Below are 27,631 nucleotides of genomic sequence, written 5' to 3'. Positions count from 1 at the left end.
GGAGCCCTCCCCCCCCCCAGGCAGAGTTTGCAGTTCAAAGCCAGCTTAATTTTTTGAGCCAGCAACATGTGAAAGCCAGTCAGGTGAGGGGCCCAGTCTTTCTCATTGGCGCTTCAATGGGCCTCTAGGTGGAAGAGCTGAGATGTGAGAGAAGAGCCCCCTGATGCTGCACCAGCTCTGCGCATTGCTCCACACTCCAACTGTCCCGTCAGAAGCTCAAGGTCCAAGGGAGGAATGAGAGAAAATCACAAGGTAAATGTCTCCTCCCAGCTCTCTGTCTGCTTCTCTCTCTCTCTCTTCACGGACAAATGGGGGCCCATAGCAAACTGGTCACTAATGTGCATGTTTCCCTGAGCAACCAAAACGAATTGACTGTTCACAGTCGGTGAAAAAGTTCTTTGTGGGGTGACCCCTTAAATGCTTTTCAGGGCAGGCTGTGATGAATCCCAGCCCATAAAACTCCATGGATAACTGAGTCTGGAGTATCTTGGCATGAAGGCTCTGGGGTCTGCTGCAACAGCACTTTGCCACCCCAACGGTGGCACCTCTCAGCCTCTTTCTGCTGTAGCTTAGCCACCTTGGTGAGAAGGCCACCCGCCTGGTGTGGAGAATGGAGCACCAGCCGCTGCTTAAAGGTGCTGGACAGCCTAGCAAGGTATGCAAGCTTGCACAGTCACAGGCGACAAGGAGGCTGTGGGCTTGGGTTTCAGGGGAAAGGCAGAAGTATTGAGTCTCATAATGCAGGAGGGGATGTGTGTGCGTTAGAGAGGCAACTGAAGTGAGGGTGAGATTTGCATACCCTGATCTTACAGGAGATTCCTTCTAACAAACAGATGGTGGGGTGTGTGAATACTTCCATGAGGCAACTGATAATGGAAATTGCAGCATGAATTTGAGAAGTATCTGCCTGCCTATCTATCTGCCCAGCCTTTTAGGATACAAATTCTTCTAGAGAGGCTTGCAGGTAACATTAAGCTACCTTCTTAAAACCCCCCAAATATCTTGGGTGTTCAGTTTGATAGAGGGGGTGCTCTTGATAGCTCTGGTGGCATTGGTGTGTCAGCTCCTAAGCTGTGACATCCCCCCTTCCCCACAGAGAAGGGGCACCTGGGACCTTTGTCATTCAACTCCCATCCTATGCTGAAGAGGCACCACTTCATCCTGGCCTTTGATACCTGTGAAATATATATTTTAGGACCCACCCTATTCTTCTGATTGTAAATGATTTCCAGTGATTATAATATTGTTGCAAACTGTGCAGCTACCTGTTGATGAAGGCTGGCAAGAAATTTGATAGATAAATAAATAAATAAATAAAGTCAACAGCATCTTTTGTACAGGGCAGTTGATGGATTTGTTTTGTTAAATTTCAATTTTCCACCCACTGCACTTCAATGATTTTGACACCACTCTCAGTGATTGAGCAAATATTTGTATATTGGTGACTGGTGTAGAGAATTGTCCCCTCTCTTTCAGGATAGCAGCACTCAGGGTGCATAATAGAGAAATAAAAGCAGAGTTTAATTATGTAAGTAATCAATGGGGGTGGGGTCAGAGTCTGGAATGGCTTCCAGGGGGTGTATGGCTGCAGCTACTGCTTCATCGTCATTTTGGCTTTGGTGAAGGCATGTGTTGAGCTCTGATACTTGCTGCTGTTGGCAAGAGACTGATGGCCCAAATGACCGCACTGAACTCTGTTTTGGGTGAAGAGTCTAACCAACTGCAATGGAGCATCCATCATGTCCCTGGACAGATACCTCTCCCAGCCCCCAGCCCCCATTTGCTTATCTCAAGGTGGGTCAGTTTAATTGTGTGGCATTTCAGGAGTGGAGGAAATAAAGCAGGAATGCAAAAAGCTAAGAGCATAATGAATGAGAGCGCCTCATCCTGTCAAGTGATTAGTTCCTCAGATAATCCATTCACATCAGCATCACAAGCAGGAAGTCATGAGGCTCTCAGCAGTGATGGGGATGGTTCTCTTGTGTGGCTGCCCTGCTCGAGTGCTTAGTCATCTCCTTGTCTGAGGTGAAGCCAAGGCCCACCCACTGCCCAGTCCAGGATGAAAGGGGAACAATGAAGTGCTGGCGGTTCTGTCCCAAGGAAGTAATTCCTCTCCACCTTGCCCTCTCCCCAAGGATAAAGGCAAAGTTCCAGTCGAGAAACACAGCAGCCCCAGAGAACAATAGTGAGCAGTGGGAAAGGGCTTGTTTTCCAGTTTGGGGCTTTTATTTCCTCACGATTCAGAAAGTCCAGAGTGAGTCACTTTGGTGTTGGGGTGGTACTTTTGTGTGTGTGCACATTCCTTTGTGCTCAAGCCAGACTTGATCAGCCTGGGTCACATGCCAAGGGATTACCTGGCAAAGAGGCTATTCCTACTTGAGGGCCAAGGCGGGAGGCCAACAGGCAGGTTTCCAAGTGGGGGCACATGCCAAACAGCTCCTGCCTCTGCTGCCTGGTGGAGCAGGATTCCTCCATCAACAGGGCAGCAGTTCTGTGGGTCAAATGAGGTTTCACCTGGCAAAGCTTGCTTTGAACATTTGGGCCACTCAGCAAACACTGTTCTACAGCAGGCTCAAACCTCATGAGCCACCCACAAACTTGCCTGCTCTCCTCATTTACCTTTTTTTGCTAGAAATTGTTGTCAGCCACTTTTTAAAATTCACAAAGCAAGAGTGCAAACTCACAAAGAGGAGAGTTCTGATGGGCAAGAGTGAGCTGTGCTCAGAAATCCTGATTCTGCAACTCTTGCTAAAGGTCACAATGATTGTCTTGTTGGATCAGGTAGTACCGTAGCTAGTCAGGTCCTGTGTGCTTTGCCAGGATTCTAGCAACCTGCAAACATTTGAAGTTTGTTGGTGCTGACCCTGGGAATTAAGGAAAAGGAAGGCTGGCACCTTTGTAGTGCTCGGAAAGAGCCAAGGCAGATGGGGAATGGAGAAGCTTAGTCCTAGAATAATATAATTGTAGAGTTGGAAGGGACCATGAGGATCATCTAGCCCAACCCCCTGCAATGCAGGAATGTTTTGTCCAATGGGCATGGGAGTAGCCAGGATTTTTGTTAGAGGGGGACAGAACCATCATGATTGGTCAGTTAGTTATTTCCATTGTTTTACTTGATCGGGGGGGGGGTTAGCTGCCCCTGCCCCCCATTAGCTATGCCCATGCCAATGGGGGACTGAAACCCACAACCTGAGATTAAGAGTCTCATACCCTACAGACTGAGCTATCCTGCCTCTGCTTTAAAATGCAAGAGGAAGAGAAGAACACAGCTGATGGGGCACCTGGAAGCAGAGGCAGCACAATGAGCAGAAACTGTGCCATGCAATCAATGGTGGTCACTTGTGTTTGTTGTTAATTCATTGCTATGCTTCTTAATTAACTGCTTGATTCAGTTTATAAACCATCTGTACACATTTATTATGCTGACTCCAGCAGGAGTACAAATCTGCTTCTCCCTTAGTTCAGAACTGTGGGTGTTACAGGTAGTCCAGCCTCAGTCCAACCTGCCCAACTCTGCTCATAGCTGCCAAGTTATCCCTTTTTAAAAGGGATTTTCCCTTATGCTGAATAGGCTTCCTTGCGAGAAAAGGGAAAACTTGGCAGCTATGACTCTGCTGCAGCCTCTCTGCTGGAGAGGAGGATGGCATAAAATGCCTGCCCCCTGGGCCTGAGGGAAGCCTTCCCCAACCTGGTGCCCTCCAGATGTTTTGGACTGCCACTGTCATCAGCCTCAGCATCATACAGCCATGTTGGTTGGCTGGGGCTGATAGGACTGCTAATCCAGTGTTTCTCAACCTTTTTTGGGCAAAGGCACACTTGTTTCATGAAAAAAATCACAAGGCACACCACCATTAGAAAATGTTAAAAAAATTAACTCTGTGCCTATATTGACTATATATAAAGTAATTCTCCCACGGCACACCAGGCAACATCTCGCGGCACACTAGTGTGCCGCGGAACAGTGGTTGAGAAACACTGTGCTAATCCATAACATCTGCAGAGCTTGGCAAAGGCTGCTTAGATATCAGTTATAATCTGCAAAAGTGAGAGATCCCATTCTCTGAAGGAAGGCTCTTGGGATCAGAGGTTGTGGGGGGAAGGCTTAGTGTTTCTACACAGAAGCCTCCAGTCTGTTCCGAGTAGCATGACTCTCCAGACCACGAGGGTCTCTGGCTTCTTTCTCTAGCTCCCGACTTGGACGCTCCTTTTGGCTGTTTGTGCGGCAGGAATCGGAGGCACCTTTCAATATGGGTACAACGTTTCCATCATCAATGCACCCACTCAGGTGAGATGCTGTTTTTATCTCTTTTCTGTTGCTGGAGATGGGAGGGTTACTCTACACCAGACATCCCCAAACTGCGTCCCTCCAGATGTTTTGGCCTACAACTCCCATGATCCCTAGCTAACAGGACCAGTGGTCGGGGAAGATGGGAATTGTAGTCCAAAACATCTGGAGGGCCGCAGTTTGGGGATGCCTGGTCTACACTATTATCTGACCTATCAAATGCTTGGAGCAAAGTTGCCTGTTGCTTTCCTAAACTTCTTCCCCAGAAACATTTCTTATCAAGCCATGAGGATAAATAAAAAGCTGTCAGGTTGTCGGCAGTACGCACCATCGTTCAAATATCTGCTTCATGGGGATCATTCCCCCATGACTCATGCAGTCCAAACTAAGTGAACACTCCACCCCAGATTTGTGTCAAGGAACGGGGCTCCTTGCCCTCCCCATACGGGGAGGCTTTGCCCTCTCCCTTCCCTCAGGGCTGCTGTGGCTGCCATCATTGGGCAGGAGGCCCACAAAGGCTAACCAAAAGAATATTCTCCTTCTAGTCCTGCCTCACCCCAATTGCCCCTGAGCCTGAGGATGGGGAGACTGGCCAAGAGCTGGTGATGGCTCCATTGTGCTGTCATAAATCGACAGTAAAGCTATAGATTGTAAAGCTGAGCAAGTCTGGAGGGACGCAGGCGGCTGCCCTCACCCCTCATCAGCTGATTCCCTTTCTGATTAAAGAGTGCAATCTTGATTTACCAAAACATTTCATGCATTTTAAAAATAATTAAAACAAAGTAACCATGGAGAGATAAAAGCACAAGACTGGAAAAAAGAGTGAGACAAACATGCTGATGTCTCATGGATTGAGAGCCTAGGGGTGCACTGTTGGCGAGAGTTCAGAGGATGCCGGTAATTTTTGGTCTGTTGAAGAAAATGTGGCCTGCCCTTGGTCTCACCATGACCAAGGATTCAGAAAGATGGATTCCCCCCTCCAAGACTCTTAAGTGGGACAATGCAGCATCTCTTAGAGGACAACCAGTGCATGTGTGTAGCGGTGGGGAGCATAGCTGGGGGACATTGGCAGGAATTGGCACCAGGGGCCCCCTGCTGACCCTGGGAATATGGGAAAGCCAAGCCCCACTTTCCCTCTCACCAGCCTCTCTGCTTTCATGGTGGCCTGGCAATGGGAATACAGTGGTACCTCTGGTTAAGAATTTAATTCATTCCGGAGGTCCGTTCTTAACTTGAAACTGTTCTTAACCTGAAGCACCACTTTAGCTAATGGGGCCTCCTGTTGCCGCCGTGCCGCCGGAGCACGATTTCTGTTCTCATCCTGAAGCAAAGTTCTTAACCTGAGGTACTATTTCTGTGTTAGTGGAGTCTGTAACCTGAAGCGTTTGTAACCTGAGGTACCACTGTATGACTTATTGTCCTTCAATAAGAGGGTTAGGCAGCTGTTGCCATGGAAACAGAGCCACCTCTCTGCATAGAGAAGGGACAGAGGCAAGGTGCCCACAGCCTTGAAGACTGGCAGTGGCTCAGTGAATGGAGCACTGGGTGTGATTGCCCTAGCAAGTCCTAGCAGCTCTGCCAAGTCATTGATCAGTTGTTCACCAACAAATGTAAGCATGTCCATGCCCTGACTCCTGCTGCTACTTCCTGCTTCTTGCTATTAGGGTACACCCCCTGCAAGGTTTCTACCTCACACAGTAAATCTCATTTTCAAACTAACAAGATGCCCCACAGCCTGCCCCAAGTCCATAAGCTAGAGCAGAGGTCCCCAAACTAAGGCCCGGGGGCTGGATGCGGCCCAATCGCCTTCTAAATCCGGCCCACGGATGGTCCACGAATCAGCATGTTTTTACATGAGTAGAATGTGTCCTTTTATTTAAAATGCATCTCTGGGTTATTTGTGGGGCATAGGAATTCGTTCATATATTTTTTCAAAATATAGTCCGGTCCTCCACAAGGTCTGAGGGACAGTGGACCGGCCCCCTGCTGAAAAAGTTTGCTGACCCCTGAGTTAGAGGGTGGGAGGGGGGCAAGAACCACAAAACCCCTGAGCACCTGCCAATTTATTTAGAAGAATTTATAAACTACTTTTAAAAAGCCTAAGCAGTATACATGCAAACAATACAAGCAATTATCAACAATATACAAATAAAATAAGCAAATTTTAAAAACAAGTGAACACAACTACTCTTGCCAGGTTTGCTGGAGCAATTTTTTAGCTGGGTGTTTGCCTCATATGAAGACGCAAGGAGCCTCAAAGCCCAGGTACCAGTTCCTGACAAATGTGAGGTGAACATCCTATGGTCCTTGTAAGAGTTCAAGGTCCATAGACTGAATTGCCGAGAGGGCAACCCCTCAAGTAAACTCTGCATTCACCAGGCCCCGGCTGGCTCTCTCTCTCCTGTGGCATTTGCTACAAAAAGGCTGTTGTGTAGCTGGGCAAGGAAAGAGATGCTTCCGGTCAGGGTGGGAGGCTCTGGGTTTGATGGGCCAAGCCCTGGATAACTCCATGTCAGGCTGCAAGGAGATGGCTGTGCAAAGGGGAGGCTGCTCACCCATGAGGCCCCACTTTCCTGGCACAATCAATTCCTGCCTGGGATCAGGTCAACCAGCCACCATGCGGTTGATGCAGAGGGGGCTCCTCGGCTTTGGCCTGCCTTTGCTCCTCAAGGCAAAGAGGCAGAAGGGCTTGCTGCACCTGGAGAAGAGAAGATGGCTGTTGCAGCAGTGGTGGCGGCAGCAGCGGCGAATGCTCTCTCCACTTTGTCCTTCCAGCACATCCACAAGTTCCTCAACGACACCTGGCAGAGGCGTTACCAGGCAGAGCTCAGTTCCAGCATGCTGACACTCCTCTGGTCCACCATTGCTTCCATTTTCTCCCTGGGAGGGCTCTTTGGGGCTCACCTTGGAGGCAGCCTGGCCATCCACCTGGGCAGGTGAGCAAGATGGAAGAGCACACACTTCTGGCTTAAGATTCACTCTTCTGCAGGATGCTTCTTATCATAAGAAGAAAAATGGTTGTATTGCTTTCTTTCTTTTTTTGCATTGCTTAATCCGAAAGAAGTGAGGCCACATACGTACCCCCAACTTAATTTCACTTGCATAACAACCCTGTGAAGAGACATGGGTGGCACTGTGGTCTAAACCACAGAGCCTAGGGCTTGCCGATCAGAAGGTTGGCAGTTCGAATCCCCGCAACAGGATGAGCTGCCGTTGCTTGGTCTCTGCTCCTGCCAACCTAGCAGTTTGGAAGCATGTCAAAGTGCAAGTAGATAAATAGGTACCACTCCGGCGGGAAGGTAAATGGTGTTTCCGTGTGCTGCTCTGGTTTCGTCAGAAGCAGCTTAGTCATGTTGGCCACATGTCCCGGAAGCTGTACGCCAGCTCCCTCGGCCAATAAAGCAATATGAGCGTTACAACCCCAGAGTCGTCTGTGACTGGACCTTTAACAACCCTGTGAGGCTGGGCTGAAAGAGTGAGACTTGCCCAAGAATAACCAGGACATTGACTTAGTGGGCCTTTCAGCTCATCTTCCAGCACTCAGAGCCAAGCACAACCCTATCAGCAAAAATAGGAGTGTTGGGGGCGGGGTGGGGAGTCTCCAGAGGGGTGACTTTCCATTGTGTGCTTTAGTGGGAAGGAGGCCCTTGGATTCCACCCACCTTATCTACCCTGTTTCCCCTTTTTAATACGTAGTCATAAAGTAAGCCATGGCAGGATTTTTAAGCATTTGAGAAATATAAGACATACCCCGGAAATAAGCCATGCTTCCGTGCCGCAGAAACCAACCCCTACAGGCACCTCCACTCACAGAGTCACTCGATGCGGCCAGCACTGCAGGAGCGTGATCAGCTGTGAAGTGGCGCTCCAAGAGCTCCGCTTAACAGCTGATCGCGCTCCCGCCTTGCTGGCTGCATCCCCGCGCTCCGCCTTCTCGTCCCCCGCTGTCCCTGCCGCTTCCGTGCTTGCCGCCACCGCTGGGCTCACTGCTTCTTCCTTGCCTGGCCCGGCCAAGGAGCTTGGAGCGCCCTGCAGTGCTGGGCGGAGCGCCTGAGCCAGCGGCCTCTGCCTGACCCGGCCAAAGACACCTGCCGCCCCGCCACCTGGAACCGGTGGCTGCTGCAGCACCAAGCACTCAATAGAGCCCAGCAGTGCTCTGACCTGAGCTGTAAAAACCGTACCGGTAATAAAAGAAATAAGACACCCCACCGAAAGTAAGCCACACTGTGTTTTTTTTGAGGAAAAAAAGTTATAAGACGTTGTCTTAAAAAAGGGGAAAGGTAAGATGTTTAAATTTGCCTGTTTCTCTTGGAGGACCTTGAACGCTGTGCCAACTTTGTCCAGGAGCCTGTCAGGGTCTGTGACAAATAATTATCTGTCCCTTAAGAGTGCAATCCTGTTACCCTCCTCCTTTGCAGGAAAGGAACTCTTTTAATGAACAACTTTATTGCCATCCTGGCCGCCATCCTCATGGGAGTTAGTTTTCCAGCCGGATTGTATGAATTGCTGATTGTTGGGAGATTTCTGATTGGTATAAACACAGGTAACTCAACTTTGCACCTGGGAAAATTCACCTGGTGGGATTTCAGGGGCTTTAAGGGCACATGTTGTAGCTTGTAGGGATTCGACGGCCGGTGTGAGGCACAACTCCGCCTGCAGGTAGGCTGCGGTTTGATCACTGGAGGTGAGGCACACTTCCCCCCGGCAGGCCACAGCCTGACCTTCGGGTGTGAGGCACCCCTCCGCCCCCAGGAAAGCCGCAGTAGCTGTCTGCATGCCGTGCCCTCACTCTCACCTTTGGCTTTCTCAGTAGTCTTCCCACTTGGTAGGAACATGGCATGGTGGAGCAAGTCTTGCAGATACCAGAGGAAACATATGTGTCAGCTCATGATGTAAAAGCCCTAAAGGTCAGACTGTTCCTCCACGTGTGCATCTGTGCTAATAAAAGGAGGCTCTGCCAAGCTTGCTTCAGCTTGCTACATGCACAGCTCACATGCATCAACCCTCTGACTCGTGTCTTCACTTCACATGTGGGATATGTTTGTGCACCTGTGACTTCCTCAATGATCAGCTAGTGGTCTTACTCTGTGTGGGCACATCCTACTGCAAAGGATTTTGTGAACCTTTGCTTTATGTTTCTGGTGGTGTTGTTGAGGCTGAACACCCTGTGACACCACTAGCAACCTAGAATGAAAGGAGGGATGAGTAGAAAGGCCACCTGCAGGCCCCGAGGGTCCCCTGTGTGTGGATCCTGCAATGAAGAAGGGGGGCCACTGATTTCCTCTTCCATTTCCAGGCATTGGACTCTGTGTGCAGCCTCTCTACATAGGCGAGGCTGCCCCTAAGCATCTGCGAGGCGCGATGGTCATGGGCAGCTCCATCTTCCTGACAGGGGGGATTCTAACAGGACAGGTGATTGGCTTAAGGTGAGTGCTGGGGCCCCATCACCCAGAAAGGGCTGCTCAGCTTTGGCCTGGCTTGTTGTCCCAGGATCAGAATGGAGCTGGCAGCCCCTTGTCTCAGCATTGTCTGTTCTTCCTGCAGGGAGTTACTTGGCGGAGAGGCCTACTGGCATTTACTGCTCTCAAGCAGCTGCTTCCCAGCCTTCATCCAACTCTTGACCCTACCCTGGTTTCCAGAAAGTCCCCGGTTTCTCTTCATTGACCAAGGGGATGAGATGAAAAGCATCAAAGGTGAAGTCTGCCCTTCAGCATCCATAGCAAGGGCAGCTGCAGAAGGAGCACTGCTCCTTGCTTCCCCCACCCCCCCTTGCTCTCAGCCTCAGACTCCCTGCTCCTCAAAAGATCACTTACCACCCCGGAGAGGCTCTTAACCATGTGGGAATGTTCAGGGAGGCAGGAGAGGATATATTGTTTAACAAGTTCTATAATTTAGCAGAGTAACATTCCCATTTTTTTAAAAAATTGCACAGCGGATAACGTCTTTGCCAGGCTTGCATAACCCTCTAAAATAAGTTTCCTGGTAATTCCCCTTTGTTGTTGTTGTTTAGTCGTTTAGTCGTGTCCGACTCTTCGTGACCCCATGGACCATAGCACGCCAGGCACTCCTGTCTTGCACTGCCTCCCGCAGTTTGGTCAAACTCATGTTCGTAGCTTCGAGAACACTGTCCAACCATCTTGTCCTCTGACGTCCCCTTCTCCTAGTGCCCTCTATCTTTCCTAACATCAGGGTCTTTTCCAAGGATTCTTCTCTTCTCATGAGGTGGCCAAAGTATTGGAGCCTCAGCTTCACGATCTGTCCTTCCAGGGAGCACTCAGGGCTGATTTCCTTAAGAATGGATAGGTTTGATCTTCTTGCAGTCCATGGGACTCTCAAGAGTCTCCTCCAGCACCATAATTCAAAAGCATCAATTCTTCGGCGATCAGCCTTCTTTATGGTCCAGCTCTCACTTCCATACATCACTACTGGGAAAACCATAGCTTTAACTATACGGACCTTTGTCGGCAAGGTGATGTCTCTGCTTTTTAAGATGCTGTCTAGGTTTGTCATTGCTTTCCTCCCAAGAAGCAGGCGTCTTTTAATTTCGTGACTGCTGTCACCATCTGCAGTGATCAAGGAGCCCAAGAAGGTAAAATCTCTCACTGCCTCCATTTCTTCCCCTTCTATTTGCCAGGAGGTGATGGGACCAGTGGCCATGATCTTGGTTTTTTTGATGTTGAGCTTCAGACCATATTTTGCGCTCTCCTCTTTCACCCTCATTAAAAGGTTCTTTAATTCCTCCTCGCTTTCTGCCATCAAGGTTGTGTCATCTGCATATCTGAGGTTGTTGATATTTCTTCCGGCAATCTTAATTCCGGCTTGGGATTCATCTAGTCCAGCCTTTCGCATGATGAATTCTGCATACAAGTTAAATAAGCAGGGAGACAATATACAACCTTGTCGTACTCCTTTCCCAATTTTGAACCACTCAGTTGTTCCATATCCAGTTCTAACTGTAGCTTCTTGTCCCACATAGAGATTTCTCAGGAGACAGATGAGGTGATCAGGCACTCCCATTTCTTTAAGAACTTGCCATAGTTTGCTGTGGTCGACACAGTCAAAGGCTTTTGCATAGTCAATGAAGCAGAAGTAGACGTTTTTCTGGAACTCTCTAGCTTTCTCCATAATCCAGCGCATGTTTGCTATTTGGTCTCTGGTTCCTCTGCCCTTTCGAAATCCAGCTTGCACTTCTGGGAGTTCTCGGTCCACATACTGCCTAAGCCTGCCTTGTAGAATTTTAAGCATAACCTTGCTAGCGTGTGAAATGAGCGCAATTGTGCGGTAGTTGGAGCATTCTTTGGCACTGCCCTTCTTTGGAATTGGGATGTAGACTGATCTTCTCCAATCCTCTGGCCATTGCTGAGTTTTCCAAACTTCCTGGCATATTGGGTGTAGCACCTTAACAGCATCATCTTTTAAAATTTTAAATAGTTCAGCTGGAATATCATCACTTCCACTGGCCTTGTTATTAGCAGTGCTTTCTAAGGCCCATTTGACTTCACTCTCCAAGATATCTGGCTCAAGGTCAGCAACCACACTACCTGGGGTGTACGAAACCTCCATGTCTTTCTGGTATAATTCCTCTGTGTATTCTTGCCACCTCTTCTTGATGTCTTCTGCTTCTGTTAGGTCCTTACCACTTTTGTCCTTGATTATGGTAATCTTTGTATGAAATGTTCCTTTCATATCTCCAATTTTCTTGAACAGATCTCTGGTTTTCCCCATTCTATTGTTTTCCTCTATTTCTTTGCATTGCTCATTTAAGAAGACCCTCTTGTCTCTCCTTGCTGTTTTTTGGAAATCTGCATTCAGTTTCCTGTATCTTTCCCTATCTCCCTTGCATTTTGCTTGCCTCCTCTCCTCCGCTATTTGTAAGGCCTCGTTGGACAGCCATTTTGCTTTCTTGCATTTCCTTTTCCTTGGGATGGTTTTCGTTGCTGCCTCCTGTATAATGTTACGAGCCTCCATCCATAGTTCTTCAGGCACTCTGTCCACCAAATCTAAATCCTTAAACCTGTTCCTCACTTCCACTGTGTATTCATAAGGGATTTGATTCAGATTGTATCTTACTGGCCCAGTGGTTTTTCCTACTTTCTTCAGTTTAAGCTGGAATTTTGCTATAAGAAGCTGATGATCTGAGTTACAGTCAGCTCCAGGTCTTGTTTTTGCTGATTGTATAGAGCTTCTCCATCTTTGGCTGCAGAGAATATAATCAATCTGATTTCGATGCTGCCCATTTGGTGATATCCATGTGTAGAGTCGTCTCTTGTGTTGTTGGAAGAGAGTGTTTGTGATGACCAGCTTGTTCTCTTGACAGAACTCTATTAGCCTTTGCCCTGCTTCATTTTGAACTCCAAGGCCAAACTTGCCAGTTGTTCCTTTTATCTCTTGATTCCCTACTTTAGCATTCCAATCCCCTGTAATGAGAAGAACATCCTTCTTTGGTGTCATTTCTAGAAGGTGTTGTAGGTCTTCATAGAATTGGTCAATTTCACTTTCTTCAGCTCCGGTAGTTGGTGCATAAACTTGGATTACTGTGATGTTAAAAGGTCTGCCTTGGATTCGTATCGAGATCATTCTGTCATTTTTGAGATTGCATCCCATTACAGCTTTTGCCACTCTTTTGTTGACTATGAGGGCCACTCCATTTCTACTACAGGATTCTTGCCCACAGTAGTAGATATGATAGTCACCCAAACTGAATTCGCCCATTCCCTTCCATTTTAGTTCACTGATGCCCAGGATGTCGATATTTATTCTTGTCATCTCATTTTTGACCACATCCAGCTTACCTCCATTCATGGTTCTTACATTCCAGGTTCCTATGCAATATTTTTCTTTACAGCATCGGACTTTCCTTTCGCTTCCAGGCATATCCGCAACTGAGCGTCCTTTCGGCTTTGGCCCAGCCGCTTCATCAGCTCTGAATCTACTTGTACTTGTCCTCCGCTCTTCCTCAGTAGCATGTTGGACGCCTTCCGACCTGAGGGGCTCATCTTCCAGCGTCATAACTTTTATATGCCTGTTGTCTTTGTCCATGGAGTTTTCTTGGCAGGGATACTGGAGTGGCTTGCCAGTTCCTTCTCCAGGTGGATCACGTTTAGTCAAAACTCTCCACTATGACCTGTCCATCTTGGGTGGCCCTGCATGGCATAGCTCATAGCTTCTCTGAGTTATTCAAGCCCCTTCGCCACGACAAGGCATTGATCCATGAAGGGGAATTCCCCTTTATTCCCTCTTAAAAGAATAGACACGACACAGTCTTGTATAAAATTATATAAAATAGTTTACACACATTCTGTTCACAGAAGGATCCCAGAAGGCAGACCTAGGTTATAAAATATATACACGTGGAATCTATCCCATAAGGAGATACTGTAGTTCCTTTGTCATCTCTTGTCATCTCAGGCTAAGGAGATGTTGCTTCTTTGAGGAATAGAGTCAGAGAGAGAGATGGCTGCCTCCCCGGTGTTATTTTGTTACCTGCACAGGTGAGGTCACGCCCACCTCTGGTCACATGTAGAGGAAGTTTGTCTCAGCCCAGGAGAAAACAGGAAGTTCCAACTGGCTGGTCCAGACACCCCCTTTTTATGCCCACCCTAGGAATGTTGTATTTGACTGCTCTGTGTTTCACACCCAAGCCACTGCTGGCTGTTTCCTTCTGCTCCAAAGAGTTGTGTGTCCAAGGACTCAGTGTGGGGCCCTGGGCAAGCTAGATTGTGCCCAGTCCAGATGCACCTGTGAAGTAGCCAGCCCGATTCCTCTCCGATTGGGTGGTTGGGAAGGTGGCTTCTATGGTCCAAACTGCAAGGCCCCTTGCCGTCTCTCTCTTGAGCTGCAACAGCTCTTGGTGGCCTCACGAATATCTCCTGCACTCAAAGGCCCACTTGGGCCCTAAAAGCTCTCCTCCATCCTTCCCAGCAATGAAACGGTTCCATGGCCCTTTGAACTACCAGGCAGAAATGGAGGACATTCAGAAGGAACGCTTTGCACTTGGTGGTGAGGCAGCCAAGAAACCCTGGCAACTCTTCACTGACCGCAGCATCCGATGGCAGCTCATCACCATCATCCTCTTGCCAATGGGCCAGCAGCTCAGTGGGATCAATGCGGTGAGTACCAGGACTGAGCCATTCCCCTCTTCATTAGGCATCACTCTTTTGCCTGCTGCCTAGTTTCCCCTCTGCCATGCAAGGACATGCATTTACACTCCAAACAAACCTCAACCAACTTGGAAACGGCTTAGCTGCTGGGACTTCTCCAAGAGATTCTGGGAGCTGTCACCTTGAGGAAATGCTGAGTACGGTTAGGTGCTCTGTTCTCTGATAGAACTACAGTTCCCAGGATCCCTTGGCTGGGAGCTGAGAGACTGAAGGTGGTGCGGAACTGGCTCAGTGTAGATGTGTCCAAACAACTTCCGGTCTGCCGCGCTGGAAAATGGAGGCACAGAAACCTCGCGCTGCGAGGTTTCTGGCATCGCGGAGGGGGGGGAAATCCGCGGGGGCACGCGGATCCCCGTAAATACCCCTGGTTGAGCGTCCAGGGGGCAAATTTTGCCTGGCGGAGCTCCAGAAGCGACTCCTCAGCTGCCCAGGAAGCCCGCAAGAGCCCCTGAGAGCCAGCCGAGTGGCAGTCGCGGGAGCCATTTTAGGCATACCATCGTTACCTCCAAGAAGCGAAGCTCTGAGCCTCCAACCTGCAGGCGGTGGATTCTTCCTGAAAAAGTTACGATCTGGACGAAGTAAGTTGAAACCAATCAATTTGAAACAAGAATTTGGCAGTGGGAGGCGGAGATTAAAAAGGGAAGTCATCTCCCCCCGATTGAGTAACTAAAGATCGCAGCAAGCTAGAAAACCCAGAAATGCTGTAAAAAGAGCTTTTTCCTGAGGCAGAGTAAAGGAAAAAGTAAGCGGTGTATTTATCTCTGCAAAAGACTGAGATCCAGCATGAGAAAAGCCCCCTGCGAGCCTGGAGTCGGGTCAAAGGAAAGATCAGTCAGTCTGCTGATTAACGTCACAATACAAAGGAATGTGTCTGGCTGAATGTGAGAGACTGAGAGCTGTAAACAGTGAAAGAGGACTTGTTTTGCCTTGAGGCTGCTCAGTATTGACTCTGAGGAAAAGAAGGAGTAAAGAGAGAGATTCTGACCAAGTGGGACTGGATTTTTGGCTTTTTGCCTATTTGTTCACTTTTTATATATATTGGACTAAAATTTCAACTCCACGGCCTGTCTGTACAAAGATGGAGGAGGTTTTAGACAAAGGAATAGGAGAGAAGGTTCCAGAGAGTGGACAGGAAGTCACACAGTGGGACTTAATATTGGCAACAATTTTGGATCTTACTAAGCAAGTGAGCATCTCCAAGCTTGATGTAAACTTTCTGAGAGAAGAGGCTGTCGAGACATTTGTTTTTGACTGTAAAACACAGGATCCAACAGAAATAGAAGATCAGGAGAAGGGAGAAGAAAAAAGATTGGAAGACCAGGACTGTGCTGGAGTGACGTATGTAAAAAACATAGAAGAGGAGAAAGATAATACTGAAGGACAATATGCTGAACCAATGGATTTATTTCCTGAAAAGAACACTGTTCTACTGGTGGGAGGGGTGGAACAGGGAGGGAAAGTAGGAGAAAACACTGTTTCACTGGTGAGAGAAGTGAAACAGGAGAGGGTTAAAGCAAAAAAGCACCCCAAAAAAAAGGTTGGGAAAATCAGCGCCCCGGTGAGAGAGGGGAGGACACAAACAGTTGGGGGGCAGAAAGAGGATGAAAAGGTGCAAAGATACAAAGTGATGGGATTACAGAAGGGGGGGTAAGAGTTCGGCAAAAGTTGGTATGGGACAGGTTAGGGGTGGGTTGAGGGGTTCTGGATTATCTGGTATTGTCTGAAATAATATGGTCTGATCTCGGAATGTATTAAGGATTGTATGAGGAACCTGGCTGATTCATCTGGAGACTTCGATTCCAGGGAAGGGGGGGTGGGAACTTTGTTGTGTGGGTGGAAGTAAATGGGTAATAAATTAGGATGTGAATCTTATATATTTTTGGGTAAGGGAAAGAGACTAGGGATTAGATAATAATAATTTTGGAGAGAGGATGTTAAGAGAAAAGAGGTTAAAGTACAAGGAGAATGGATAATAGCAATGAAAAAGATGAAAAAGTTGAAATTTAGAAAAAAGAATGTGAAGTTAGAATGGGAAAATGCGAGAACTATTTTTAACAATAAGAACTCAAGAAGGGGAAATGAGGAAGTCTGAATCGGTTTTTGTCTTTTTTTTTTGTTTTTGTTTTTGGTCGGTTTTTTTTAATGTATTTTTCTTTTTTGTGCCTTTTTCTTTTTTCTTGTATTTCTTGTTAAAATCTAATAAAAATTATATTAAAAAAAAAAGATGTGTCCAAACAAAGGGCACACATGTGAGAGGACATTTCTTCCCATTGTTAGCACAAACAGGGAAATGTGCATTGGGCTCAAAGGTGGACTGGGAAGGGGGTAAAATGTAAGCCTTTTTAGGAACTGGGGTGACAGGGAAGTGTCTGAATGTCACTCATTATGAGAGAAACTCCAACCCATCCTTTGTTCCAAAGCAACTGTTAGAACCAGAGTGGAGTTGTTTATCTGCCAGTTTCATGTCCATTTTACATACCCAAGCTGGCTGGCTGATCTGCTGTTTAAACTGAACTTTGCCCGGTCCAGTTGTCTATGAAGAGTAAAGCTAATGTCAGCCAGGCCCGTCCCTACCCCACTCTCAAACAAAACATGCGCGCGCACACACACACACTGTCCCCCTCCATGTGCTCTCCCTTGCACTGGACCTCAGCAGTGAGGGCATGGCTGGTGGCACTCTTGACCAGCCCTTTCACAGCCAGCTCAATTTCCTGTGAAGATTGGAGGATGACCCTCCCAGGGAAGAATGCAGAGCTTCCAGGCCCCCGTAGTGGGCAAGTTATGCATGCCAGTTTTTAGAAGGCGGCAACATTAAGCAGCTTTTTTTCCTTTTCTTAGCCGCTTTTTCAGGTAAGATACGTACCCAAATTAACTCTGCACAGGCCACATTGCCTGGGCTGTGCCTGCTTTGCCTGGTGATTTGCCTCCCATGCATTGTTTTTGGTATTTTCTCACAGATTTACTTCTATGCAAGTTATGTATTTGAGGAAGCTGGGATTCCCCGAGAAAACATTCCTTACGTGACCCTTGGCACTGGGGCTTGTGAGTGCCTCACTGCTCTCACCTGCGTAAGTGATGAGTGTTCCAATTGCGCCCATCTGAATTTCTGAGGCAAGAAAGGGACTCCTCCTTGCTGCTGAGTGAATGCTTTCCTCGTCTTTTCGCAGGGCTTGCTCATTGAGTCTATGGGAAGAAGGGTCCTGATCCTGGGAGGCTACTCCCTGATGACCTTTTGGTGCATAGTGCTGACCTTTTCCCTGACGTACCAGGTAGGCTGGGTAATCTTGTTCGGAGCATGTGGGCCAGCTGCAATGCAGCTTTTCAACATGATGCCTGCTCATGTGGTGTGTATGGGTGCTGACTCTTGATGAGCAAGGCACCATGAGAGGCGTCGCTGAAGGCCAGCAGGTCTCAGGAGTCTTCCGCGCAGCAGGAGGGAAGCCAGGAGAGACAGCGTGCTGCACTTGGCCCCTCTGCTATTGGATTCCCACCATGGCTTGGCCCTGATCCCCTTCAGGGTGCTTACATGAGGGAGGGGCATGGTGGCTGCAGCCAGTGCCAAGCCTTCCCATGTGCTCTCTCTTCCCCAGGTGTACTCGTGGGCGCCCTACCTGAGCATGGCCTGCATATTTGCCTTCATCTTGAGTTTTGGTCTTGGACCAGGTACCTCTTCCCAGTGATAAATTTGGGGCAGACACTGCGTGCGCCTTCAACTACCAGTTGCTGGAGTTTAAGTTGGGAATTTTTGGAGCCCACAGTTTTACCAACAGGCAGAGCGATGGCCACCAACAGGATGCTGCAAAAGCTAAGCAGGCTGCTTGAAGGTGCTGCAAAAGCCCACCTGCTGAAGGCAAGTGCAGGAAATGCATGGAGGCATCCCAAGTCCCCAAGAAGAACCAGGTTGCTGGACAAAGCCTCCTGTTCCCATGGTGGCCAGCTGGCTGCCTCTTCCGGGAAGCCCACAAGCAGGACATGAGGACAACAACCCTTTCCCACTTGCATTTCCCATCAACTGTTCATCAAGATGAAGCACCATTGAATTAGGCAGACACGACTTCCTTTGCCTATGCTAATTATCCCAGAAGCTCAGGGCAGGCATGAAGGGGATGGGAACATAACATCCTAGCTCAAGAGGTGGAGTTATTAGGTGCATTCTCTCCATTTTCTGGGCATCAGATACTAGGTACTATTCTGTACTGACTTGCCTTCCCTCCGTAGACCCAAGGATGACAATAGCTGCCATGCTTTAAAAGAAGAGGGAGTTGCCACAACTGCTCATTTGTTCTTAGCCTATGGTTCTGTAGCCAGATTCCAACAAAACCTAGCCGCTAGCCTCCCCCTCAAAGACATGCAAATGGCTTCCTAATCTAGGAAGGGAAAGAGTTTCATTTTCTGTTTCTTGAAATACTCCCCCAGCATAGCACCGTCTTTTTTGAAAATTGGTTTGCAGGTGGGGTGACGAACACTTTGACCACAGAATTATTCACCCAGTCTTCGCGCCCAGCTGCTTACATGATTGCAGGCTCGGTGAGCTGGCTCAGCTTCTTCACTATCGGGATGCTCTTCCCCTTCATTGTGGTAGGTAAACTGGCAGCTTGTAGCCACCCGACCTCCCCTGGCTGTTCCTGCAAGAGACACCACTCAGGGGGACTCATCAGGAGATGGCGCTGCTGTGCCCATTGCCCTGGTTTTTGCATTTGACATTTGTTCTTTTATTATTATTTTATTAGCTGGGCTTTTGTCCACTTTCACTTCAAAAAAGGGGCTCATAAATGTTGATATAAAATAGAGGGAACCCCAGAGAGCACCCTTCTCTATTGTCGTCATCATCCCCACTACTTGACACCCATGCAAAATGAACTGAAGCTGGCCCCTAATGAGACAGCACCAAACCCTGGCTGGGCTCTCTCAGCAGCACCCATGGCTACCCCTTTTCAGTAAAGCCCGAGAAAGACGGTTCACCTCTTAGTGCAGTTGGAGGCAATTCTGTATGATGAGCAGCCCTTGAATCAGGGAGGTGCCTCATGCACGAGGGACAAATCTTCACCAATTCTTTTCCAACTCTTAATACCTTTAGAAGTAACCCTCACCCCCTGCAAAGGGAGCTGAGAAGTACATGAATGTGCAGAAACAGCTGCCAGTAAAACAGCCTGTTCACCCCAGAAATGCATTTAGATCATGTTTTCTAAGCCTTTAATGAACTCTAGTTAGAACCTGCCTCCCCAAGAAAAGGGAAAAAATGCATAAATACATCTAATTAAAATTCCTAGAATTTCTAAGATGCACAATGATTCCAGTTCACTATGCAGGAGAGATTTCTAGCCAGGGATAGTGGATGAAAGAATTCAAATGAACAGCTTGAGCAGATAAAGCCACTCCAGGTGGGGGTTGGGGTGTTGTTCATGGTCCAGGGTCTCCTTTTGAGGCATGCTGGATCAGGCCAAAGGAGTCCCCTCTAGCACAGCATCCTGTTCTCACAGTGTCCAGCCAGATGCAACCTCTTTGGGGAAGGCTGCAAGCAGGGCCCAAATACAATGGCGCTCTCCCCACTAGTGATTTACAGCAGCGGATGATGGAGGTAACTTGTAGCCATTGAGAGAGAAATTCATGGAGAAGGCTGAGCCATCCAGCAGTGCCTGGAGGGGCACAGAAAGTGTCATCTCTCCCCCCCCCTTTGACATGCTCTTTCTTTTTCCTTCTTCCAGAAAGGTCTCAAGCAGTACTGCTTCATTGTGTTTTTGCTAGAATGCTGCTTGGTTGTCATTTTCATCTCCTTTGTTATTCCTGAGACAAAGAACAAAACCTTCCTGGAAATTAAGAGAGAGTTCCACAAGCTCAACTTTGGCAGAACCAAGGAACAAGAGGGAGAACTGTGTGAGAGACAACATCTTAGCAATGAGTTCTAAAGGGTGGAACATAGCCGTGAGGTGCAGGACCTTGCCAGCTGTGCCAGGGAACGCTCACGCCAACCGACTCTGCTAGCAGGCCAACCGTTGCTCCCCAACACTAGCAACGCCCCCCCCCCCCCCGGCTGACTAGAGAGAAGTAGGCTGTTCTTGCTGCCAGGGCTTTTTCTCCCCCACCCTGTCCCTCCTTAAACACATTTTGTATCCTGCACAAGGACTCAGTTCAATAAAGTCAGCTGTTCATCTAAGTGACTGTCTTTACTGCTGAGCCACAAAGCTGTGAGATGCAGCCTGGAAAAATCAAGGTAGGACAACCAAACGAAAGGTGACCAGCTCAGCAAGGAAAGCATCTCGGGGGCTGAGATACCCAGTGGGCATCTTTTGTGACGGAGTATTTGGAGGAGGGGGGGGAAGGAATGGTGTCCAGGGAAGAATAAACAGAGACCTCACCCTTTACATTTCCTTCAATGTAACTTTTCTGGTACTTTTAAAAAACTACCTTTAGTTGTTTATGTTGTACTGTTGTAAAGTCCCTTGAAACATGTATGCAAGGTACTTCATAAACTAAGGAACCTTGGGGGAAAGGATTGCAAGGGAAAGCAGAATTCTACATCAGTCTCTGCCCTGTACAGTGTCCATCCTGCTACTTATGCAACAGCACATACATTTTAAAAAGGGATTAAACACACTGAGCGAAGATGAGGCATTAGTTGCCAGAGAAGGGCCACTGTTTTCATGCCCCTTCCTGCTGGTGGGCTGTCAAGGGGGGTGGGGACAGATCTGGTTGGCTGGTTGGCTACTACAAGGAAAAGGATGCAGAAGTCAATGGGTCTCCACCAGCAATGGTCCAGCTGCAAAGCTCTTCTTAGTGGACTGTGTACCAATTGCTCATAAGTGTCCTTCTAGAGCTCCACTTTGCACTAAACTAGAAAGAGGAACCTTCGACTCTCCAGGTGTTGGGGCTCCCTTGAACCATGCAAGTTGGAGTGTCCCCCCTTCTAGGAAACATTCAGAACTGGACATGCTAAGCATTAAGATGCTAAAGTGCCATAAGATGTGGTTTCCTCAGAACTCTTCTACAAGCCTCACCTAGTTTGTATCACTCTCTGTCTTCCCCTGTGCTGCATCTCACAGAATAGTCTTAGACCAACTCAGCCCTCACCAAATAAAGACAGCATATCACCATCTAGCCTAACCTCATTTCTTTAAAATTCTAAACTGAAGTGTACCCAGAGGCCACACATTTATTTTGATTTATAAACTTGGGAGCTCAAAACAACACATAACATGTATTTCCCAGACATAAGCAGGGTTAAATTTGGCAGCTCCTAAGTATGGCCTCATCCAAAGCAGGGTCTCTGCACTCAAGTGTTTATCGGAGAGCATCTTGACAATGGAGCAGTGAGATGTTTTCCACAGGTTGAGGAGCAGGGATCCATGCCCATTCTCTTCCATGTCATGCCAAAGGATGCACTGCACTGTGGCCTCATTGCTTTGAGTTGCCTATCAAACATTCAGATGGGAACCACTCATCCTAGGTAATACTGTGAAGTCAAGAAGGGATTTTCTTCTCCTTCAGCTTTTCTTCGAGGTTTGCAAAATATTTCATTTTGGCTAGATGTTTTTTGGCTTCCTGAAGATCATCTGCATTTAAACAAAGAAAAAACAAGTTTGTATTCCAGTGGGAACTCTGCTCCCAGGACTGAGAAATGGTTACACCATCAGAATCAGCATACTCCTGGCATTCAGGAACCCAGAGCAGCAGGTTTTTGAAATATGTCAGTCAAGTGACTTCAAGAAAGTAGGCTGCTCTGCTGCTGGGCCATCCTGCAGAACTTAGCACTAACATCTCCTAACAGGACTACGGTAACTACCTATTGTGTGCCTTAGGATCAATGTCTGTAGAGAACTGAGCCTTAATAAGACCAGTAAATGCATTCTATTTCTGAACAGCTCAGCTTTCCTTGAAAGGTAGGCTTTAAGCAAGTCCTTACAATCCAGAATGGCTTTTAATGAGCACTCAGCCCTGTAAGCCATGTGGATTGCACATGCCACATGCAGCTGGGAGAACAAGAGGTTATTTGCAAGCAGGTCACACCCCAATGAGAGTAGGAAGGAAATACTCCTACCATGTTCAAAGGCTCTGCTCACATCCTTAATCAGCTCCTCTTGTTTAGCTGGAAGGGAAAGAGGAGAGCATTGATTTCATTTAAGACAAAGCTATTATCTACATGTGCCTTCAACGCTGTTTGTGAGATGTCATGACCAGATACTGTCCTTAGGAGGGCAAATGTTAAAGCAGCCTTCTGGGCCCATTGTCCTTCCTGTTTTGGATTATAATTCTCATGCCCGACTAGGAACCATGTTGTCCTGGAAGAATGCTGTACTGGGTCAGGCAGCAGCAGATGTCTTATTGAAAGTCTAGCCACACCCACAAAGGGATTTTTCCAAAATGTTTATAGAAATGAGAAAGTACTCTCTGATTCATCTGTGACTGAACTCACTCCATGTCAAGCATGGCACAAACTCCCCCCCCCCCAAGAGGCATAGGAAGGTCATGTGGTATCCGGTGGGGAAAATTTCTTGTCACCCCCCCCCCCAACACACACATTTTCTTTTGCCTGCAAAAATGGTTTTACATTATTTCATATTTCCTTACAAAGGAATGTGGATTCTGGGCCTCTGATAACAAGTAGGCGACTATGGACAGATACTTAAATCTACAGGATGGATTGTGTTTTGGCTTGTGTTATTTTATTTATATTTATTGTTGACTTCCGGAAAGATGGCATCGGTTCAGAAAGCAGGCTTTGGAGCTCCGCAGGACTCTAATTGACTTTAATTGCTGCTCAGGGAAGTGATGTTCCTTTTTCCACTTTCAAACTCACCAATTCACTGAGAACTTATCAGCACTTTCTTATCTATGTTATAAGAAACACTCTGGGCAAGCACTGGGAGAAGCATGCTGGGCAGACTGTTACTGTTAGCTGTTAATTGCGAGTTCCCTTTTACACTTTGTTTGTTGACTTCCTGGCAGTCATTACACAGAGAAGCTCTTCAATAGAACAAACTGAGCACTTTCCCCCTTTCTTTTCTTGCTAAGGAATCCTCTCTTTGTTTACTCCTCACTGCATTATTATGCCTGCTTGTAAATGCTACAGGGATACAGAGGAGGCAGTCCTTTCACCGGCTCCCAAACAATAAAAAATGGAGGTCTTCTTTAACAAATATGTTTTTACAGTTTCAACAAAAAAAACGGTTTTCTCCTCCTGAAGTTGATTGTGAATGTCTGGTGGGGGGGGGGGAATGGCAGATATAGCATCTGTTGTGCCCAAGTGCCTGCCCAGAAGTAATAGCAGCAGCTTCTGTGAGTGGGACACTTGAACTGAGGAAAGGAAGAAAGAGTTTAGATGCAAATGAAAACCAATAGGGGAGCCTAATTTTTTTAAAAAAACACCTCATTTGTTAGGGTTTCAAGCAGAGACAGGAGTCGTGTGTGTTTTTTCATAAACAGGGTGACCTTTGAGATGGCTTTATAATTCTAAATACTGCTTCATGTTGTTCTGTGGAGGTTTTCATTATTGTCGTTTCACCCCTTGATAAATTCCCACCCCCCACCCCACCGAAAGACAACACAGAGACCTCTTCAGGCACAATTCTCCATCTTACCTGCAATAAAGTTTTCCATCTCTTCTATTTTAGCATCATTGTTTGCATCTGACAGTTTCTCGTTAATTTCCATGATTTCTGAGAGAAACTCAGGGTCTGCCTCAGGGTCTGTTCCTTTCTCCAGCTCCACTCCATTCAACTCCAGCTAGAAAAGAATGATCATGGCTTTTAAGAACTTCCTCACTTCACTCTGAAGGCAGCTGGCAGCCTGTGAACCATGAGAAATGATCAGCACCTGTTGATGCAAAAGGCAGTAGCCACTTCCTATGGTAAGTTGAGGTAGACTGGAGTGTGGAGATGCAATGCCACTGCCGGGCTGGAGACTCACTCTGGTTGGCTGCAGGTACAGCTAGCCTGAGGAGGGTGGATTCGGCACTTTGGGAGGGAAAAAGAATAGGAATTGAGAGTTGATATTCTTGACGCTCAGCTGGATACCGTAGGAGGATAACCTTTTGGCTGTTTGTGTAACATCCACCCTGAGGGAAAGATCTACAGCCAGAGAAAGGAGTCTCTAACTGAGTGTCAGATTTAAAGACAGTGGCTAGTGCCTATAAGAGTATGCTGTACAAACAAGTGAGAACTGGGAAGCTGAATTTGAGAAAGAAGTGGAGTTGTGAGGGAACACTCCACTTAGGTTTCAATTCAGCAAGAAGGGGATAGACCTTCTGGAGACAACTAATCCCAAACCAGTCAGGAGGGGTGTGGTGATCCCCTGGTCTGTCATACTAATAGAGGAGCCTCAGGAGTGTGATTTATAGAAGGCTGGGAAGCTGACAGTAAGTACCAACTTGTGAAGAAAATCAGCCATAAAAATGAATGCTTTAGTTTAAGTGCTACTTTTATTTCAAACTGCTCTAGTAATTAATAATACAGGCTGCTTCAAATAATGGCAAAGGGACAAAGGGAAATTTCTAGAGTTGTCTAGCAGGGGAAGAAACTGAGAACAAAGTATAGAATTCTGATAGATGCTAAAGAAAGAGGTAGGTTCTCACCGCCAGACTTACTTTATATTATGACACTGCTTGTTTATGTTGGTTAAAAGCTTGGATACTGTTGAACAATACTCAGTTAGATTTGGAGGGGTACGATATAAAATTTAGTTGGCATGCATGCTTTTGGTATAGTAAAGCTAAAATTTATAAGAACTTTTTGAACCATGTAATTAGAAAGAATTTATATAGGGTATGGAGGACACATTAAAATCTGCTAGAAAGGAAAACACCCTTATGGCTCTCGCCTATGGAAGCAATCTCACTGAAAAGACTGAATATAGGTCAACAGAGGACAACAAACAGAGACCTTTTAGACTTTTTAGATCAAGAGGTATAATTGAAGAAACTAGTAGACATCAGAAACCAGGTGATGGACTTGTTACATTACCCGCCTACTGAACGAAGTGTTTTAAGTCAGATAAGCAGTGTGGATTTATGGACCAAAGTTGCAAATCTGAAAGGGAACCAGTAGAAAATAGAGGAAAATTAATTTCTAGGATGCGTAAGATTTTGTTAGAATGGGAAACAAATGATAACTTGGTAAAATCTGCCATGATTTATTGGGCAAGGGATGTAGGACATAATACAGAATTGAGCCTCTGGGAAAAACTGGAAAACTGGTTTGAAATTTACAGTACAGTATGTTATGCATTGAAAGAAAAGATGTGAAAATGATTTATAGACGTTATCTGGCACTAAGTTAGCAAATACGTATAAGTCAGAATGAGGCACCTTCTGTCAAGAAACAGAAGGTACATTTTATCATATGTGGTGGACATGCAAAGCAGCTAAAGGTTTTTGGGAGATGATACGTAATGAGAGGTGGTGGCAGTAGGGACATATCCCTCTTTAGCCTTTCTTTAATGAACCAGCTTACTGACCGTCAACCAACACCCTCCTCTTTTCTAAACTGTCCTTATTGTCTCTCTCCCAGCCTGTCCTTGTCCAGGGGCCAAACTAGGCTTTATTTCACCTGGGTCAAAGACCCTACTTGGCACCCCCCATGTGCATTTGTGTACACAAACACACAGGCTGGGAGACTCAATGGAATCCCTCTGGAGGCTCCACCTGCAGCTATGGGTCTGCATTCTCCCCTCTGCTTTGATTGACCTTTGACCTGAGCCAGCAGGGCTTTTCTTCTCACATGGATGGTGTGAGGCACTTCTGCCACGTGCGAGTGTGTGGAAAACAGCAGGTATCTTACCAGGTACAGCCCACGGCTCAGGGGGCTCAGGAGCGTCCGGTAGGCTTTGTTAGCCAGAGAAGAGTGTTGCTTGGAAAAATTCTGCTCCGCCTGTTGAAAGAGCATTGGGAGATGGGCTCGCCAGTACTCCTAAGCCACCACTGGGAGCAAAAGCACAGTGAACCCTCTCCAAACAACTGTGTTTACGTTACAACAGGCACCCCCCAAACTTGGCCCTTCGGATGTTTTTGGGACTACAACTCCCATCATCCCTAGCTAACAGGACCAGGGATGATGGGAATTGTAGTCCCAAAATAATAATAATAATAATAATAATAATAATAATAATAATAATAATAATAATAATTTATTTATACCCCGCCCATCTGGCTGAGTTTCCCCAGCCACTTTGGGCGGCTCCCAATTGAGTGTTAGAAACAATACAGCATTAAATATTGAGAACTTCCCTAAACAGGGCTGCCTTCAGATGCTGCTTATCTGATGGGAGGGTGTGCCACAGGGTGGGAGCCACCACTGAGAAGGCCTTCTGTCTGGTTCCCTGTAACCTCACTTCTTGCAATGAGGGAACCGCCAGAAGGCCCAAGTTTCGGGGTGCCTGCGTCACACTTTCAACTTTACTCTGACTTGCTTGCACAAGAGGTATACAGTACTCCATTTACTGAGGGTGGTAGAAGGGAGTGAGGCACCCGGCCTACGCATTGCATATGGAAGCGGAGGGAGGCCCCCCCTAAATAGCCATGGGATGTCTTTCTAGCACGTCTTTAGAAACAAGAGGGGCTCTCTCTGGCTTCGCGCCCGTGTGTCTGCGGAGGGGCAAGCCTGGGCTCCTCTCCCTCTGGCCCCCCCGGGGGTGGGCGAGCGAGGGGCGGCCTGCCCGCCTGACCTGAGGTCTCTGGCTGAAGAAGTCGGGGTGCAGCGCTCGCTGCAGGCTCCGGAAGCGCTGCTGGACGAGGCCCACGTCCACCTGGAAGCCGCGCTCGCTGCAGGGCGAACGAGAGAGAGGGAGAGGGAGTGAGAAGGGGGCGCGGAGAGAGACCCTCGCCCGGCCCCAGCGCGCCCGCCCGCCCGCCCGCCCGCCCGCCCACGCACCATCCCAGGAGGCGGAAGAAGTCGGCGCGGGGCTCGGGGGGCTGCAGCGCCCGGCACGAAGGGCAGAAGAAGCGCGACGGCGAAGGCGAGGCAGGCGGCAGAGCCAGGCCGCAGCTCCAGCAGGACGCCGGAGGCGGGGACGAGGACGAGGACGGCGAAGGCGAGGCGGCGGCGGCCCAGGGGGGCGTCCGGGGGTCTAGGAGGCGCCGAGGCGCCGCCGCCGCCGCCCAACGAAGCCTTCTGTTCAGCGCGTCCCACCTCATCCGGCCCGGACTACAACTCCCGGCGGGCCCTACGCGCCGGTTCGCCCGCGGTTGACTCGGGCT

At 47.8% G+C, this 27,631-nt stretch overlaps 2 protein-coding genes across 7 annotated transcripts; one reads left to right on the top strand and one right to left on the bottom strand.

Moving 5' to 3' along the window:
• The first annotated feature begins 29 nt into the window (after positions 1-29).
• On the top strand, positions 30-20,599 carry LOC118075780 (solute carrier family 2, facilitated glucose transporter member 11). Of its 5 annotated transcripts, none has more exons than XM_035098017.3 (12): positions 30-252; positions 4,187-4,285; positions 7,061-7,221; positions 8,704-8,828; positions 9,582-9,711; positions 9,830-9,978; positions 14,207-14,394; positions 17,403-17,513; positions 17,613-17,714; positions 18,036-18,108; positions 18,896-19,023; positions 20,151-20,599. In XM_035098017.3, exons 1-12 carry the CDS (start codon positions 235-237, stop codon positions 20,349-20,351), a joined length of 1,485 nt encoding a protein of 494 aa, XP_034953908.2. In that variant the 5' UTR covers positions 30-234; the 3' UTR covers positions 20,352-20,599. The 5 variants fall into 5 exon arrangements, with proteins under 5 accessions (XP_034953908.2, XP_088515889.1, XP_088515888.1 ...); XM_088659763.1 differs by having other exon boundaries at positions 101-252; positions 4,227-4,285; XM_088659762.1 differs by lacking the exon at positions 30-252 and adding an exon at positions 305-655.
• Positions 20,600-21,575: 976 nt separating this feature from the next.
• On the bottom strand, positions 21,576-27,582 carry HSCB (HscB mitochondrial iron-sulfur cluster cochaperone). 2 transcript variants are annotated; one of them, XM_035098021.3, is made up of 6 exons: positions 27,306-27,582; positions 27,100-27,196; positions 26,217-26,306; positions 24,021-24,165; positions 22,481-22,528; positions 21,576-21,995 (listed from the first exon to the last, which is right to left on the bottom strand). In XM_035098021.3, the coding sequence occupies exons 1-6, from the start codon at positions 27,566-27,568 to the stop codon at positions 21,904-21,906; spliced, it is 735 nt and encodes a 244-aa protein (XP_034953912.2). In that variant the 5' UTR covers positions 27,569-27,582; the 3' UTR covers positions 21,576-21,903. The 2 variants fall into 2 exon arrangements, with proteins under 2 accessions (XP_034953912.2, XP_088515891.1); XM_088659765.1 differs by lacking the exon at positions 22,481-22,528.
• Between the last annotated feature and the right edge of the window lie 49 nt (positions 27,583-27,631).

Source organism: Zootoca vivipara, chromosome 16 (genome assembly GCF_965207765.1).
Source record: "Zootoca vivipara chromosome 16, rZooViv2.hap1.1, whole genome shotgun sequence".
In the NCBI taxonomy this organism is placed as follows: domain Eukaryota; kingdom Metazoa; phylum Chordata; class Lepidosauria; order Squamata; family Lacertidae; genus Zootoca; species Zootoca vivipara.
This window is presented reverse-complemented; position numbering and strand designations above follow the sequence as displayed.